This window comes from Canis lupus, chromosome 28 (assembly GCF_011100685.1).
Source record: "Canis lupus familiaris isolate Mischka breed German Shepherd chromosome 28, alternate assembly UU_Cfam_GSD_1.0, whole genome shotgun sequence".
Lineage (NCBI taxonomy): Eukaryota > Metazoa > Chordata > Mammalia > Carnivora > Canidae > Canis > Canis lupus.
In genome coordinates, this window is record NC_049249.1 from 9,990,478 (window position 1) to 10,007,417 (window position 16,940).

Consider the following 16,940-nt stretch of genomic DNA (forward strand, 5'->3'; position numbering starts at 1 on the left):
GCCTCTGGCTGTGCCCACTCTCGGGAGCGTGTCTCAGCCCTCTCTGGGGGAACTTCAGTAACAGAGAGCTTCCTTCCCCTGAGCCCTTTGAGTCTACCACATTCCTCTGGGGGAGTTTAGGGTTGCCAGATTTTGTAAACAAAAATACAGGAAGGCTAGTTAAATTTGAATTTCAGATAAACAGTGAATCATGCATTTTATCTGACAGTCCTACAGGGATACCCTTCTCAAGTTCAGTAGCACGCCACATGACCCAGGCATTTGAGTTCTGGTCTGATCTCAGCCACTAGCTGCCTGTGTGGATTTACTGAGTTGGTCCACACTCAAGGAGCGTGGTTTCCTGGTGAAGGTGTAGGATAAGTGATTCTAAGATCCCTGCCAGGCTGAGGCGGTCTATGATTCCATGTTGTCATTGAAATTCCTTGCACAGAGCCCTTTCTATTAGTTCAATTATAAAATACTGCCTGAAAGCATTCTTGTAAAAGATGTAGAACAATCCAGAAGTATACAAACCAAACCACCAAGCTGCTTACATCTGTGCTTCCTTTCTCAGAGGTAACCAGCTTCAATTGTTTGATAAGCACCCTTGCTGTGCCCTTTCTATGTATGTGGTGCTGAACAAGCACACATGTACATACGTTTACAGGTAAGCGGGATCATTCCCTGACCCAACTCATGGGGATTCTGGTTCAGTAGTCTTCCAGGGATCTATATTCATAGAAATCTTCCCAGCAGATATTGACGTCCAGCCAGGCTAGGAACCTCTGCTACCCAGAATGCAGCTCTCCATCTTCCTGACACACTCAATCATTACTACCTAGAAAGCCATGCCTCCTTCTGGCTGCTAGCATGCACTGTGTCTGCTCACATTAGGCAGGAAGCAGAAATCCAGGGCAGGCAGCCTCCACCTTGCCATCTGGTAACAAAACCCATTTGTCCTACAGCATATACACTCCTGGCCACGCTTGGTTTGTCTACCTAGACTGCAAACCAGCCGACTGATAATGGTGGTAACCTGGTAACCCTGCTCAGAGCCTGCCATGGCTGCTTTCTTGAGCACACGGGGACATAAATTCCTATCTGTTTGTACCTCTAGGAACTTAAATTCACGGTCCTGGGTGGCTCAGTGATTGAGTGTCTGCCTTTGGTTCAGGTCGTGATCCTGGTGTTCTGGGATGGAGTTCCACATTGGGCTCCCTGCAGGGATACTGCTTTTCCCTCTGCCTATGTCTCTGCCTCTCTCTCTGTGTCTCTCATAAGTAAATAAAATCTTAAAAAACAAAACAAAAAAACTCATGGTCCTCTGGACAAAAGGAGCTTATGTGTTATTCCCAGCTATGACCTGGCTGAGACCCTGTGGCCACACAGAGATTACTATCTGCCAGGCTCCCTTGGGTCAAGCCAGACCCTCTGTCCCTATCTCTTCTGAGCTACCTAGAATCAAGCTCCATCTGGCCACAGAACGCCCCAGTTTAACTCTCCCGCTTTCCTCCTGTTTCCATTTTTAGCCTGTTGTCCCAACAGCAGCATTTCCAGGCCAGCAATTCACAGCACAACCAGTGTGGCTTTTCTGCCCATGTGAGGACACGGCAGGGACAAAGATCTCACTGAGGGCTTAGACTTGTCAACCCAGAAGCCTACCCTACTACTGCTCTAAAAATGAGGACAACCCACTATCAGCCAAAACCCTTCCATCTGGTTTCTTGTAAATCTGCATCTCTCTCTGGCTGCATCATGGTTGCTATTCCTGACCCAAATGAGTCCCTAGGTCCATTCCCAGGACACTGTGCCATTGGATCTCTATACATTCATCTTTTTGGGTCACCCATGGAAGATGGTTCTTCTGGTGACCAGTCCTGAATGAACTGACCTTTTCTCCTTATGCAATCTACCCACTACCTCTCACTAAAAAGTCCAAGCTGTCTTTTCACATGAGCTCATGCACTATGCATCTCCCAGAAAGGGTACACACTTATTGTAGAAAATTTAGAAAATATAGCTAAACCAGGAAAACTAGAATAAGATGATTTTTTTAAGAAAGAGCATGGAGGGTGTATGTGTGTGTGTGGGGGAGGTACAGAGGGAGGGAAGAAGCCTGGTGCAGATTCCATGCCCCGTGCAGAGCCCAATGCTTGATCTCACGACCCCAAGATCATGACCTAAGCCAAAATAAAGGCACCTAACTGACTGAACCACCCAGGCACCCCTAGAATAAATTTTAAAAAAATACTCCATCATCCTGAAATAACCACTATGTGTTATTTATTTATTTATTTATGCTGATAATTCTACTTGATATTTGTACTATAGATCACAAGGTGGTTTCTTCCAGTTGAATCCAACCTACACATGTTTTAGGTAATTTTGTTTTGAATAATTCTGGTCAGGATATTCACTGTTCACTTTGCCACACTCCCTACCACTCCTTCATTTATTATGCCAACCCCATCTTCCTCCTGTATGCCTATTTTCTGAGGGCATCTGAGTTTGCAAAGCCTGCAAAATATACATACAAATGTATGTTTATTAAAATGGAATTCAATTGCTTTTGTAACACCTGTTTGTGTAACAATGTACAGGAACATGTCTCTGTATCAATAAGTTGTCACCTCCAACTTTATTTGTGGTGGCTGGATACTTTTCCACTGGAAAGATGTATCACAATTTTTTCAGCTAATCTCTACTGTTGAACATTTAAATTGTTTTCCATTTTTCCTGCTCCAGTGAACATCCCCATAGCTAGAACTTTGCACACTTCCTTAATTGGTTCCTTAGGATACATTCCAAGAGGCCAAATTGCTGGGTTGAAGGGCAGTCTCAGTCTAAAAGCTTTTAACATGTGTTGCCAAATGGAGTGTTCAGAGTTTTACAATGACACAGACCGTTGAGAGCTTCCTGTGACTGCTGTCAGGACGGGCCCTTCCACACATTAACAGCGTCACACAGAAAAGCCCATCACCCCTCTCCCAGGGCTTTCTAAAGTCAACTCACCCAACAGGGGGGCTTTTCTCCAGTAACCATCCCGGACCTCCACATAGTCATACCAGCACAGGCGGCTCTTAAACAAATCCATGGATGTGAAGTTCAGGACGATCTGTAAAGAGTTACTGAAAAGTGAGTTTTGGCAGCAGAGCCTGAGGAGGCTTGAAGATACATCTTGCATGCCCGTGTTCTCACATTACCTTTTAGCATACAGAGTGCTCAGACCACAGTAGGAGCGTCCTTGCAAAGACACGCTTACAGGAAACCTCATGACATTAAATAATAAACCTAAAGCAGGATGGGGAGTAAACAGAGGAGATGGGTCCTCTGGTTCTGTCTGGGGAATAACTTGAGCTTTTGAAGTCACTAGGTGGTTTATAGAAAACAGGATGCATTAAAAAGATGAACCAGGATGCACTGAGACTGGGGATTTAGAAGGAGGTAAGGGGTCAGTGAAGTTCAGAGATACGAGATCTTATAACATCATCAATCATTCCAAGGGACCTGGGGTTAGCCGGAGTGCATCTGAGCACCACCGTGATCAATGTCTCCTCGGCCATAACCTCACTCTTCTGAGATGCAGTATATCCAAGAGCCTTCCTATCTTTGGTCTGTTCTTTCGTTCAATCACGCATTCATTCTTTCATTTATTCATCTCATCATTGTTAGTTGACCACCTACTATGTGCTCATCTGTGTTGGCCAATTGAGATAGAAAGATTAGCAAGATAGGGTTCTTGCCTTTAGAGAGCTCAGGGAACATAGAAGCATCAGGTGAGTTAGAACACTCTTAAATAAATGCTGAAAAGGGAGGGATGGACAGAAAGGGAATCCTGAAGCCCCAAGGAAGGAGAAATCAATGCTGCCCAGCAATACTGATGAAGGCTTCTCAGGCATTTAACCTAAGGGGAATAGGGGCTCAGGGGGCAGAGGCACAGGGCAGGAGGGTGTTTTGGTGAGAGGGACTCAGGGAAGGAGAGTTTGGGGAACTGTTTTGTCCTACCAGTGCAGGTCATGCTGTGTGTCTGGAATGGGGAGGCAAGGGCCTGTAGAGGAGAGCTGGGGGTTCAGCTGCACTAGGTTTCAGTTCTTCTGGACAGCCTGAGGCCATTCAGTGGATGCTCCTTTCCACAAACAGTGGAGCAGGTTGGGTGGCCCTGTGGACTTGGCACACAGCTACTGTTCCACAACCTGCTACCCTTCCAGAGCAGAGTTCGGGCATTAGTTCACCCCCATCAAGCCCCACCATGTAAGGTGCCCACGTGGTGCACGCATGCCCACCGTGTCCCTGCTCCATTATTTCTCTGTTCTCTTCACTCACCAGGTCCCACTGAAGGCAGCCCTGCCTGGCCACTGCAGCCCTAACCCTGTCTGTGCCTTATCCCATTTGGGGCCCCTGCCCTGCACCAGTTCTTCTCTCTTCTCTGTCCTCTAGCCACTTTCTTTCATATTCAGACAGCCCCAGGTCCCTCTGTCTCTAGGCAAAGGCCCAGGCTGGAAGGCTGCAGGTCAAAGTTTCCAGTACCTTCCCAGCCAAATTGAAAGGACTGTTACTTGTTTGTCTCATTCTCCATGGCCCCTCTGCTTTGAACCTCCTCTCTCTGGGTTTCAGCACATCTGTTCTCTCTCCGCTGCTCTCTGGCCTCGACTGACTCCTGTCCTCCCTGCTCCCTGATGACTGTGAGGGCACCTCAATGCAACTTTTCCCTTCCAGCTTCCTGTGCACAGGTGACCCCAGTCCCCGGGTACAACCCTTTGCTGTCATCTCTACTTTGCCCCTATTGTTTATCCCCGATGCTGATAGACTTCCTTCCTGTAGGATGACTGCATCCCCTGCTGCAAGCCAGTCTGGTCACCCCTTCAAGAGCCCTGTCTGCATCGTTCTTGCCAAGATGATTCCTGAACTCCTCCCTGCCATGCCCTGGCCCCCTCTGCGCACTAAGGCTTCTAGATCAATTTTGCACTTACATCTCATGTTTACCAAATGCCTTCTATGCTCAGAAAACTTCAATGGTTCCCCCTGCCCCCATCTCATAAACTCTCTGCTTACCTTTCAGAGCCTCCAGCATCCATCTGATATGACCTTATTACTTAGCGAGCCCTGAGGTATCCATGCTAATGGAACCTTCCTCAAGCCCAGCTCCAGTGCCCTCCGCTCCTCCCTGAATCCTTCTCTGACTGCCCAAATGGACACGGCCTTTCCCTTCTGGGGGCTCCCTGCCTCCCTTTTATAGTGACTATAAATAATATAGCAGGTATTTTTAGAGTCAGGCAGATCTGGATTTCTCAGCTTTACCACTTACTAGCTCTCAGATCTTACTACCACTTACTTGCCACTTGGATCTTTAGTTCTCTTATCTTCAAAACAACATGCATACTTTTGAGTTATTGAAGGGACTGCATAAGAAACTGTATAGTGAGTGTGTAATGCTAGGTCTGACACATGATAGGCACTCAATAAATGCAGTTTAAAAAAAATCAAGCCTCACTAAGTGTAAACTTAGTGAACCACAAACAGGACCCACTAAGCGCTCTTCATAGGCTGCCTGTTTTAATTAGCATTGAAGTGTCCATCCCTTCATTTGGGTTGATCCCACCCGATGTTCAGGTCTTAGGACAAGTAGGACCTTCTTCCACAAAGTCCTCTCTGATCTCCTACAAAATGAAGAGGCAGGACCAGAAAATAATAGGCCAGTTCACCTCCTATATTGTACAGTGTGTGTGTGTGTGTGTGTGTGTGTGTGTGTTTTCACTCTTCTTTCGAGCCATACCAGTGGTTCTCAACCCTGCTTGTGGATTAGTACCACCTCAAAACTGTAAAAAGTAATACTGGGCAAAGCAAATGCCCCTCCTTCAATGAAATCAGACTCCTTAGAGGTAAGGGGAGGACCTTAACTAAACTCTAAGTCTCTTGAAGACAGGGATTTTAAATTAGATTTCTTTTGTATCTCCCACAGTGCTTGCATTCGAGCAAAAGGGCTCAGTAATATTTACTGGCTGGTTGCAATAGCATTCTTAAGCTTTTCAAATTTTAGAAAGAAAATGTTATTACAACTTCTTTGGTAACACATTCATGACTGAAATGAATGGGATACTTATTCAGCTTAATTATTTTAAATATGTTAGGGAACCATAAAGACCATAGAGGAATAGGTGATAAACAAGAGGTAATCCTTGAATCAATCAAGTTTGCTAATTATAGCAGCTCTGCGGAAGGCTGGGTGAAGCAGAAATTGAAATAATTCCTATACAGGAATTTCAATGATAAATATTCTCTCTGCACCTCAGCAATAATAATTAAAGCTTGATGAATCTTATGCAGTTCAAACATATCACACAGCCTCTACTATTTAAGGCAATTCAACAACTTGGGGATTTCTAGATCACCTCCTCTTCTGCCTCCTTTTTCTTGCCTCTCTCTCACTCATGCCTCCAGCAGGCACAGGGATAGCAGCACGTGCACCCAAGGAAGACAAGCCTGGAGTCTCTCAGGCTCAAGACGTCAACCACACAGTCATAAATGCTTAGAGTCAGAAGAAGAGTTGCATGTGGGTGTTGTGTGTGAGCACATGTATATGTGAGCATGTGTGTGAATGAATGTTCAAATGTTCATTAGCCTGATGACCTCTTTGTGAAATAATATAGGATGATGGTTAAACATCCAGGTTCTCACCTGGGTTCAGATCCCAACTTTGCAACAAACTGAGTAGCCTTAAGCAAATGCATTTCCTTATCTGAAAAAATGTGCTAGTAGCACCTATCACATGAAGTTCTGAGGACTAAGAGATAATCCACATAATATGCTGAGAATAGTACTCAGGTCATAGAAAACATTTAAATGGACATTTTTAACAGTTATGAATTAGGAATAACTGAAGACTGGCTACAGGCACCCAAAAATCCATCACCTCCATGGCATCCCAGCTGTAGGTTTTTCCTTCGCCACTCATCCATTCATATGCCCATTCAACAAATACCTTTTGTGTGACTATGTGCCATGGCTGTGTTGGGTGCTGGAGACCTAGGGGTGAGTAGTCTCTGTCTTCAATGAGTTTAAGGTCCAAAAGGCAGACAACCAAATAAACCAGCAATCATGATATTCTGAGACAAGCTATGGCAGCTATAACTGTAGAGACTCTGACCCAAGGGATAGAGAGGGCATCTCAAAGACAGAAGCATCTGGAAGAACCCTTGGATTTGTAGGGAAGTGTGAAAAAAAAAAAAAAAACAAGTTTTAGGAGTGCAGAAGTCCCACGTCCCAGTTCTATATTTTACTGTGAATTTGGGCAATTTTTTAAATGTCGGAACCTCAAATTCTTACCTATATAATGGACATGAAGAAATATATCTTGCAGTAGGGTTGAGAACATACCACACTTGGACCAGGACAAAAGAAGCTATTGCCCTGTCTCAGCTCCAGAGGGAATCTGGAGGGAATCATGGAATCTTCAGACCCAAAGGATTGTGCTCACTCAGAGTTTGCATAGCTCCTACCTCACTTCAGTTGCCCAGGACCCTGGAGTTCCTGTCCAAATGGCCCTGAGCCCACTTCCAGAGAATGCAGAGGTCTCTGCCCTGAATCCACCCTCCTGAGCATAGAGAGCACTTCTCTGGAGAGACAGCCAAGCAATAGCTGTTTGCAAGGTAGGAATGCAGAGTGTTTTGGAGCATGGCTGGAGTATCGCCACGGGTGTTCCTGAGATGAGACAGGGGGCTGAAAAGAGGAGGGGCCAGTTGTGGATTGAGGGGAGCTTTCCCTACATCGCTTCCTTCCAGAGCAATACTCTGAGGTGTCAAGGAATTCTAAATTGGATCCTCACCTCCCAAGGCATTCTGATGCTGTATTTATCAAAGAAGAAGGATAGAGTCTGTTCTGTTTTAAAAACTGTGAGCCTAATTTATAATTCATGTGGACATCTTGCTTATTGGCCTCCATTTGTATGGGTGATGCTGGTTGAAGTCCAGAAATAAATAATGTTAAACAAGCTAGCACAGCACCTAGCACATAGTGGGTGCTCAAAGCTAATAGCTGTTTTTACTATTGTTAATAATAATAATAATACAATCCCCCACAACTTACCCAACTCAAAGAAAACTGTCATTTCCTGAGGTGGTTTCACACCTACCTTTTCCCCCGGAGTGACCGATATCCTCCAGACACAGTGGGAATAAGAAGGGTAGCCGTTTGGGAAACCAGGTGCAGAAAAGTTTCCTGCTGTGTCCTGCAGGGTCTCCCCACATGCTGCAGAAGCAAAACAACGACAATGGTTCCAGTATACACACTCCTCACCTAAGCACCTCCCTGCACCAGTCTGCTTAGCAGATGACACCCCTTGATCAGCCAAAGCCCTCGGAACGCATTGGCAAGAAGCATGTCAGGTAGACTGACAATTGTTTTCTGTCTAATAAAAGTGAAAATAGGGTCTAGGCACCAAAATGTAATACCCAAAGGTTTCTTCTGAGGCTCTTGAAATGGCCTCGGGTATGGTGAACAAGTTTCCCAGCCTTGCTGGGCCTTAGTTTTCTTGCCTGTAAAATGGGCAGGAGCTGCCTGAAGGGTTAATGAAATGGATCCGCTCAGTGTTTGGCACACAGTGAGTGCTCCACACATAGCACCCATTATAATTATGACTAATAACATTAGTGACAGAGAGCATATAAAAGTACAAGTAGATGAAGCAATGAGACAAAGAAAATACTTTGAAACTCACTTCATTAGAAACTCATTGGTTTGGAATCTTGCCTCTTCTTTCTCTGCAACCTACCTCTGAATGAGCTACCAAATAAAGTCAAGAAAACACAAAAATGACCAGAGGTGTGGGAAGCTGGAATACTCTACAGTAGGCTATTCTGCCCTTGAATGTTTGAGAGTTGCCTGGTCATAAGTCTAGGGTCCTTACATATGTGACAAATATTTTCACTAATTTGTCCTTAAAGAAAAAAAAAAGTAGCCGTATGAGTAAGTTTGGGAGGTGTAGGTTCCTTACTTCCTGATGCCCAGGGACTCGGACCCAAAAGACAAAGACACTGGTTTGCTGAATGCCCTTCCTCCCAGGGGGGGTCACCCACAAAGTGTGGGAAACAAGCATCCTTACCCATATCTCCCTACATGCAATTCAACCTCCACTCAGCAACTACTCTGCTTTCAGTTACTGCTTGAAATTACTGGAAGCTGCAGTCTCGGAACTGCAGGAAAGGAATAGCTGGAGAGTGGTCCGTCATCAGCCTCAGGAAATCCTGGATGCTAGGGCTTCAATATCATGTTACTGAACAACTGCCAGGCATCATGAGGATTATGCCCGGCAGTCAACACCCCCAAGGGTTCCATGGAAATTATTTTAGAATAATCATCAACATTCTGCAAGAATAGATACATTACTATATGGCTCCATGGTATTTACCAGCTGCCTCCAATCCTTTTGGGAAGAGGCATATACATTATAACTAAATAAATACTGGCATTTCCCAGAGAATGCTATAAGGTTTCTCTTTCAATTCAGCAAGGTTATATGATATGTGTGTCCTGCATTTCAGCCCTAACACGCCCCCACATGACTAATAGCTGGATGGACATACTGCTCAGAGTTTTGTGATGAACCAAACCCCATCGGGTCCTTTGCGTGCCCTGTGATCCCACTAAGAAGGCCCCTATTTTAAATATACTGTCTCATGATCAAACTGTGTGTCTGGTCTGGGGTTTTGAAAACATTACTGGACCTGTGGGCAATGAATTTCCTTCTTCCTTCCCAAACCACTGAATTGCATTCTCTCTCATCAGTGGTAAACTCTGGCTGCTGTAACTAATGCTTTGCTCTGAAGCTCAACAGCTTTCAGGGGCCAGTGTGAGCTCACTCCCACGGCAGCAGGTTGCAGGGGAGGTGATGCTGAAGCCAAGGGGATGGAAGGCAAAGAGGGCACATTCAAGGGGAAGAGGCTTGTGGGTGGGCAGAGAAGCAGACATCTCCTCAGACCCCAGTGTACTGTCCGGTCTTCAATGGCTGATTTCTAGCCAATGACCAGCACCTTGGATGGCTAGGAAAGCCCCAAGACCATAGAAACAACCTCATTTACACACTGAGGATTGCTGACTCCCACCCTTCTACAAACACTCTCCTTCATTCACCGTCTTTCTGCAAAACCCTTGGGTTTTGTTTTGCCAAACCCACATCTCCTACTCCCATAGGAAGGGGAGGTGCTTTTACAGTTACAGGGTACACACTGCATCAGGCCCCTGTTCACTCTTGTTCCACTATGCCTTCTTCTTCTTCAGAATACCAGGGCTTTGCCAGAAAATTCTGAAGATTCCCACAAATTAAGCTGTGAGCTCCAAGACCTATTCTTCGTGTCACTACTGGCAATTACCTCACCATTTGGGCCTTCTACACTGTCTAAAGCTTCCTTAGAGCCGCACGCCAGAAATTTCAGCAGCCTCTCCAGGTTCCCCAACCTGCCTTCCCAGCAAAAGGGAAAGTCTGCAAAGGGTGGCTGAGTCACACTCTGTGGGTGCTCCAGAGGCCTCAGGACTCCCCAGGGTCAGTTACCTGGGCATTTGTACAGCTTCCTGGCTTGAGCTATGTCTCCCTGACTGAGCCGCACACGCTGGCCAATGGTTGGCCTGATGCCATTGTCGTCTCGACGGGGGAGGATGGTGTCTAAGAAAACTCCTCTACAGGAAGAAAAGAGAGAGAGAAAGGAGAAAGAAAAGTCAAGGCCATCTGGCTGGCCGCGCTGGGATTTACAGTCTTCATTTCCTTGCACGTAATCCCATCCATATCCCTAGCCCCTGTCGCTCCGCAGACCCGTGTGACAGAAGAGACTTGCTTTACTTGTCCTGGCATCTGGGCGTTCCACTTCATGAGCTGCCTCCTCACTTCCAAGGGGGAAGGAAAATGACTCTTGTGAGTTTGCCAATCTGCCCTTACCTGCTGGCCTGGCAGCTCCTTGCTGCTGTGCATGGAGCATTTCCACAAAGCCCCTGACAAGTCCAGGTCCCCGGGCCCGCCACACCGGGCAACTGTGGGGAGCACCATTCAGAGAGACTAAGGTGTACATGGAAGCCCCTGGAGTTGTGCAATGGGCACTACTGAGCAAGGGTATGCCTTGGAGAGGCTCCAGAGAGGCCTGGGAGGCAGCATAGTGTGAGGCTCTCAGGGGCTGGTGAGTAAGTGCTGGTGGATGGGTTGTCGAATAATGGGAATCGGGGTTTGGGGGGGCCTTTCTGACAATGGGGATGATCAGATGGAAAGTGAGAAGACTGCAGAGAACAAAAGGTGGCTGAGAGAGCCCTGGTCTAGAGATTTCTATGAATAGCCTGGCTCTGCCACCTGGGTGAGCTCAGACAAGCCCCCTTCTCTCTCTGAGCCTCAGTTTACTTATCTAACAATAAGAGAGTGGCCTAGACAGGCATTTCAGTCTCTGATCATCACCTGGATCCCCAGGCCTCTAGCTCACTGGCCTCTGGCTTCCTCTCCAGCCACTTCTGACACCTCCACCCCAGTTGGTATCTTAAGCAACATGGAACTTCTGCTAGCCCTAACCATGCCCTTACAGGCTGTCCTCTGCTGAGGCTCCCTCAGCATCTTCTTGTCCACTAGCAAACTCCTGTTCATTCGCCCAAATCCCATCAGTTGGTTTCCTCTCTTAAAAGTTTTCTTGAGCCCTTTTTACCCCTCCCATCTTGAGTTATTCATTCCCTTCTCTGGGCTACCTCTGGGCCTTATTTGTCTAGCCTCTTCTTCTCACACTCCATTGTCTTTTTTGAAGAATGAAGGTATTTGTCTTCTCTGCTAAATAGTAAGTTCCTCAAGCAGAGAGATTGAGACCTTCATCTCTATGCCTTCAGACACTGGAGCATAACAGGTCAAGAAATGCTTTTTGAATTAAATTATGTAACCAAGGTAGGGGAGTATCTTCAAAATACCTTGGAAAGTAACATATACTCAAAGGAAATGTGAAAATGCATGTTACCTGTGTATTAGCTGTACCATCCTTTCTCCTCTTTCTCTCTCTAACTTTTCCTTTCCCCTAAATTCTATACTACCTTGGAAAACATATTATCCTTATTTCTTGCTGGTTACATGTTTTATTATCTTTCTGGTTTTGCATATACTTTTTCTGAATCAGACTTCAAGCTCACTTTTGTTCCAACATAAGCATGCAGATCACCTGCCGATTTCCTTTGAAGCATCTCTATTCTCAAACTTTAGCCACCTGGCCTGACTTCCTCTAATTCCTATTGCTTCATCTCTGGGTCCAGAGGTGGAAACTTTAGTGGAATCCTTGACTTCCCTGCTAACTTTGGCAAGTTTTAAACTACAAGTAATGACTCTCCATAAAATTCTAAATTCAATCACCTACTAAATCTAAAAAGAAACACCTCTGCCCTAACATAAAATGTGTCCATTTGTAATTATTTTGATTCCCCCAAGGAAAGAAATTTTGCTGCACAAAATGTAAAGCTCACCACAATCTCTTAGCAACCCAGGCCTGCTAACCCTGCTGAAGACCACAGCATACAGGTGTCTCTGCCAAGGGCATGCCATGTGGAGAACCTGTGCCCCCACTGAGAGTTCTCAGGACCTTCCTGTGTGTCAGGCCCAGGCCTGGGCACTTCACATGCACCATCTCATTTAGTCCTTGTAACACCCTAGGCCAGTGCCATTCTTATTAGGGTTTCCTCCCCGCAGGCCAGAAAAAGCCTGCAGAGCTTAAGTGACTTTCCCAGAGTGCAGAGCTAATAATAGAGTGTCAGCCCTGGAATCTAGGCAGGCCTGGAGCCCATCTCCCGCATCCTCCTTCCAGGCAGTGTTTTCCACTGCCCAAGAAACAGTTGCCTTTGATGTGTGCTAGATAAATGACAGAGTCAGGAACGTGGGAGACTTCAAAAACTGAAACAGCAGGAACAACATTAGTCCACACTCGGACTGTGTTTTGAGGCTGGAACTCCCTCTCCAACCTGTCCCTGAGCTCCCAGCAAGGCAGTGGGCTCTGGAAGATGTTTATTACAAGAGGCATCCCTTGCGTGAACTGCTGCAGTGACATCCCTCTTCTGTAGGACAACTTTTAGCCCTGACATTCTGCTAACCTAAGAAAGAGTTTGGCAGATGCTTTAGGGAATAAAGCTGTCAGCTCTGAGCTCTCCAAGCAGAGATGCCCCTGTACCACAGAACTGTCTCCTCAGCTCCTGGACCCTTGCCCAATAGAACCTGCAAAGACATCACTCCCCAACAGCCCAGGTCGAACCAAGGGGGAGGAGGGAAGGACTACAATAAACTAGAAAATGAAGTTGGAAGGAGACAGACCAATTGTAAACACACAGGAAGATTGGGTTTCCCATCAGCAGGAAGAGAATTTGCCTCCAGATGAGCAAATGTTTGTTCTATAGGTCATTTTCTGCTCTTTTATAGACTCAAAGATGATGTGCAGGCTAGCTCCAGGGGATATGTGGCCAGGAGTAATGACATGGAGTTAGGCAGTGCAAAACTTGACAAAAAGTGGGCCAGGAAAGACCATCAGTAAGGATGGCATTGGTAAATGTCCCACTGAACAAAGTAGTTTCCTGAAAATCCATACAGAAAACTGGCAGGAAGGACAATGAAGGCAAATCTACTTGCCACAAAATAGATTTGCCAAAATCGTTCCAAAATCTGGGGCAAGGGCAGGTAAGTAGCCATGGCAAGATTTTAAATGATGAATTGCGCCTCCTACTGTCCATATTCTTGTCCTTGCACCTTGCTCTGGCCAATGGAATGTGGCGCAAGCAATGTCCTGCAAGTTCCAGAGACTGGGTCTTCAGAGTCTTGTAGCCTCTCAGCTTGTCCTGTAAGGACTCTGAGTCCCAATGTAGTGAAGAGTCCAGTCTAGCCCACAAGAGGCTGAGAAGCCCCAGGGAAGAGAACCGAGGGGCCCCAGTGGACAGGTAGCACAACAATCAGACGTGGCACTGGCCATCCCGGACTTCTCAGCCCAGGCGTGGTGCCAAATGACTAATGCTGTGGAAATGATCCCAGGCAAAACCAGAAAACCAGCCAGAATGACTTACAATGTCACACACAAAAAAACAAGTTTTTGTTGGGAGCCATTAGTTTTGGGGTAGACTGTTGTGTAGCACTGATGACATCATGGTGGCAGAAGAAGTCCACCTCCCTTCAAGGCCTTCAGGTGAGCTTCTGTGCTCCTACCTGGCTGCCCATCACACTCATTTGCTGCCCCTTGCAGCAATCTCCCTCTGAGGGGTTTGGGGTACTCTTGATGAGGAGCTATTGTTTCAGGGAAGCCCATGAACCAAAACTCTAAAACAAAAAGTAAAATCTTGGGGCACCCGGGTGGCTCAGTTAAGTGTCTGACCCTTGAGCTCAGCTCAGGCCTTGATCTTGGGGTTGTGAGTTCAAGTTCCATGCTGGGTTCCACTTAAAAAACAAACAAAAACAAGAAAAGAAATGCTGGTGTCCAAAGACACTCTGTCTGTACTCCTGCCCTGGCCTCTGTTTTCAGAGCTTTTCAGAGTAGTTGGCACATGGCAGGCACCAGGGAGGCAGTGCAGTTCCTACAGCCCATTGGAAGTAATGTATCCCCAACACTCCTGCACAGGAGACACCTGTAGATTCTCCTTATAAAGTGACCACCGCATATGTGGGTATGTGGACAGAAATGCAATGAGGATAATGGAAATTTCTTCCCTCACTTAGCCCCCAGCATTGCAGATTTCCCTGTCTCCTTTGATTCATTCATTGATTTATCCATTAAAGAACAAAGAACATTTATTGGACACCTACTCTGTGCCCTGAGGCACCATGGTAGGTGCTAGAGACTAGAAGAGGATGCCCTCAGAGATCTCAGGCTGGGAGAGGGAGATGTAACAAAAAAATAGGAGTAGATGAATTTATAATAATAATTAACAGATAATTATAAAGCAATATGAAGAGTCATGACAGCTATAGAAATAAGACCCAAGGTACAACTTTCTCACTTGGGGCAACTTGACAGTGGTTCTCTACAAAATCAATATTATGTTTCTACTTTGCAGCCTGCAACCCCAGGGCTGAGATGGTGTGACTACATATTTCCTACACCATTTCCCAAACCCACAAGTCAGCCCAGGCCCCACACCCAAGCATCTCGCTCTGACCTCGGCAGGGTAGGCTCTCATCCTGGCCCCCCTTGTTTCTTGAGACCTCTCAGAGACCCCCAGAATAGGTCCTTCAAAGTTCTGTTTCCCACTATGGAAGAAGAAGCCTCGAATGTCCACATGGCAATGAAGGTGACCCTATCTGTCAGTGCCTCACCCATCCGCACCAGATTAAGAAATTACAACAGGAAATGTTCAAGCTGGAAGGGGCTCAGAGAACATCTAGTCCAACCCCTCATCAGGAAACTGATGCCCAGGGAGGTGGAGATTTGACCCAGCACAAAGCTCTCCCTGACTACTGTCTATACTTCCCTCAAAAGCACAGTGTATCAGTGTTAGGACTGGATCCCAGTTTTTGACTCTCAATTCAGTGGTCTCTTCATTACATGGTGCCCCTTGTATTCTCTGATAAAGAGCCAGAAGAAGAGTAATGAGAACAGGGTCAGTCAGTCTCATGCCAGTCGTTCAAAGATACTGACTTTGACGAAACTCCACCCATTAGAGCTCTAGAGAGATCCCACCTGGGTGCATGCAGGATGGAGATCACAGCTCAGTCATCTGTGCAGCCAGAGGGACAGCACCCCACTTCCCCCGAAACTGAGAATTTGGGATGTTGAGGTCTGGAGATCTCTCCCACAGTTCTGTGACCTCATCAACAGCATGCTTCCAGCAGCCCTACCCAAGAGCCAATGAGCCCTGGGCACACAGATCCCCATTCACTCCCAAGAGCTGTGTGTTTCCTGAAAGAATGGTTTCCTTTGATCTTTATGAACAGAGAGACTCATGAAATGGATTGCTTTCCTCTTTGCTATAACTGCTAAGAAGCACACAGCAGGATTTACTGCCAATCCCACCAAAGCATACATGACTTTATGGCATGTATTCTGAGTAGTCAGTTGGTTCCAAGCTTCAACATAGCTCTCTACCCTTACTCTCCCCTCTCCCATCCTTAAGCTCCCTCATTTGTTTCCTATTTGTCCTGTGTATATACTAGGAACCACTTCAAACCTTTTTTTGAATGATTAAATAGATAAAAAGCCAACAAACTGGTTTTAAGAGGAAACTGAGAAAAAGGAGCCAAGAGAGAAAATATTTACCCTGTGTCTCCTTTAACTCCAGGGTGGAAAGACCTACAAAACTGGGACTAGGGGGAGAAAAGTTCTTGAAACAAAACATTCATCTGGTCTAGAAGGGCTATATTGGAAATACTTAAAACCCAGTCCAGCATAGCAATAACTCATCAAAACAGGTCCTGACGAGGCTGGCTGTAAATCACCAGTCTGACCAGACTCGGGTGCACCAGCTACCATCGAGCGTGACCAGCGGGCAAGGAAACCTGGATCATTGTTCTCACTCCAACCCCAGCTACCTGTGTACCCTCGAGCTGGCTACAGCCTCATTTTCTTCACCTCGAAAATGAACCCATGATTTATGAGCCTCCCAGCCCTCATATGGTCTAGCTTCCAATAAACCATACTTCTTCAAGAGAACTGGTAAGTGCCACTAGGCTCACATCAAGGACGTGCTTTGGAAGACTCCCCCACCCACTGGAAATTTTACACAGAGCCCCTAAGTTATTATCCTGGCCAACCTCTCGATAATTTCCCCTTTCCAGTTTGTTGCTTGTGACATTAGGGTGTGATGGAACACCGGCTTCACAATGGGATTCAATCTCATTAGCGGGAACCTGATTAGATTATATTTCACTGCAGCCCAGAGGCCACTGTTATTTCAAGGACAGACAGGCCAACTGCGCGAGGAGCGTGCAGAGACCCACTCTCCACAGACCTCCAGGAATCCGACCCAAGCCTGCGGCAGGCACAGTGACACAC

General features: G+C 46.3%; 1 protein-coding gene across 1 annotated transcript in view; it reads right to left on the reverse strand.

The window, feature by feature from the left end:
- The window catches only part of TLL2 (tolloid like 2), a 120,105-nt gene that overhangs the window by 29,439 nt on the left and 73,726 nt on the right, over window positions 1-16,940 (reverse strand). Inside the window, exons 8-10 of the mRNA XM_038578385.1 lie at window positions 10,523-10,647; window positions 8,108-8,223; window positions 2,992-3,094 (exon numbers count right to left, since the gene is read on the reverse strand). Coding sequence (XP_038434313.1) covers window positions 2,992-3,094; window positions 8,108-8,223; window positions 10,523-10,647 — 344 coding nt within the window. The remainder of the gene's footprint in view (window positions 1-2,991; window positions 3,095-8,107; window positions 8,224-10,522; window positions 10,648-16,940) is intronic.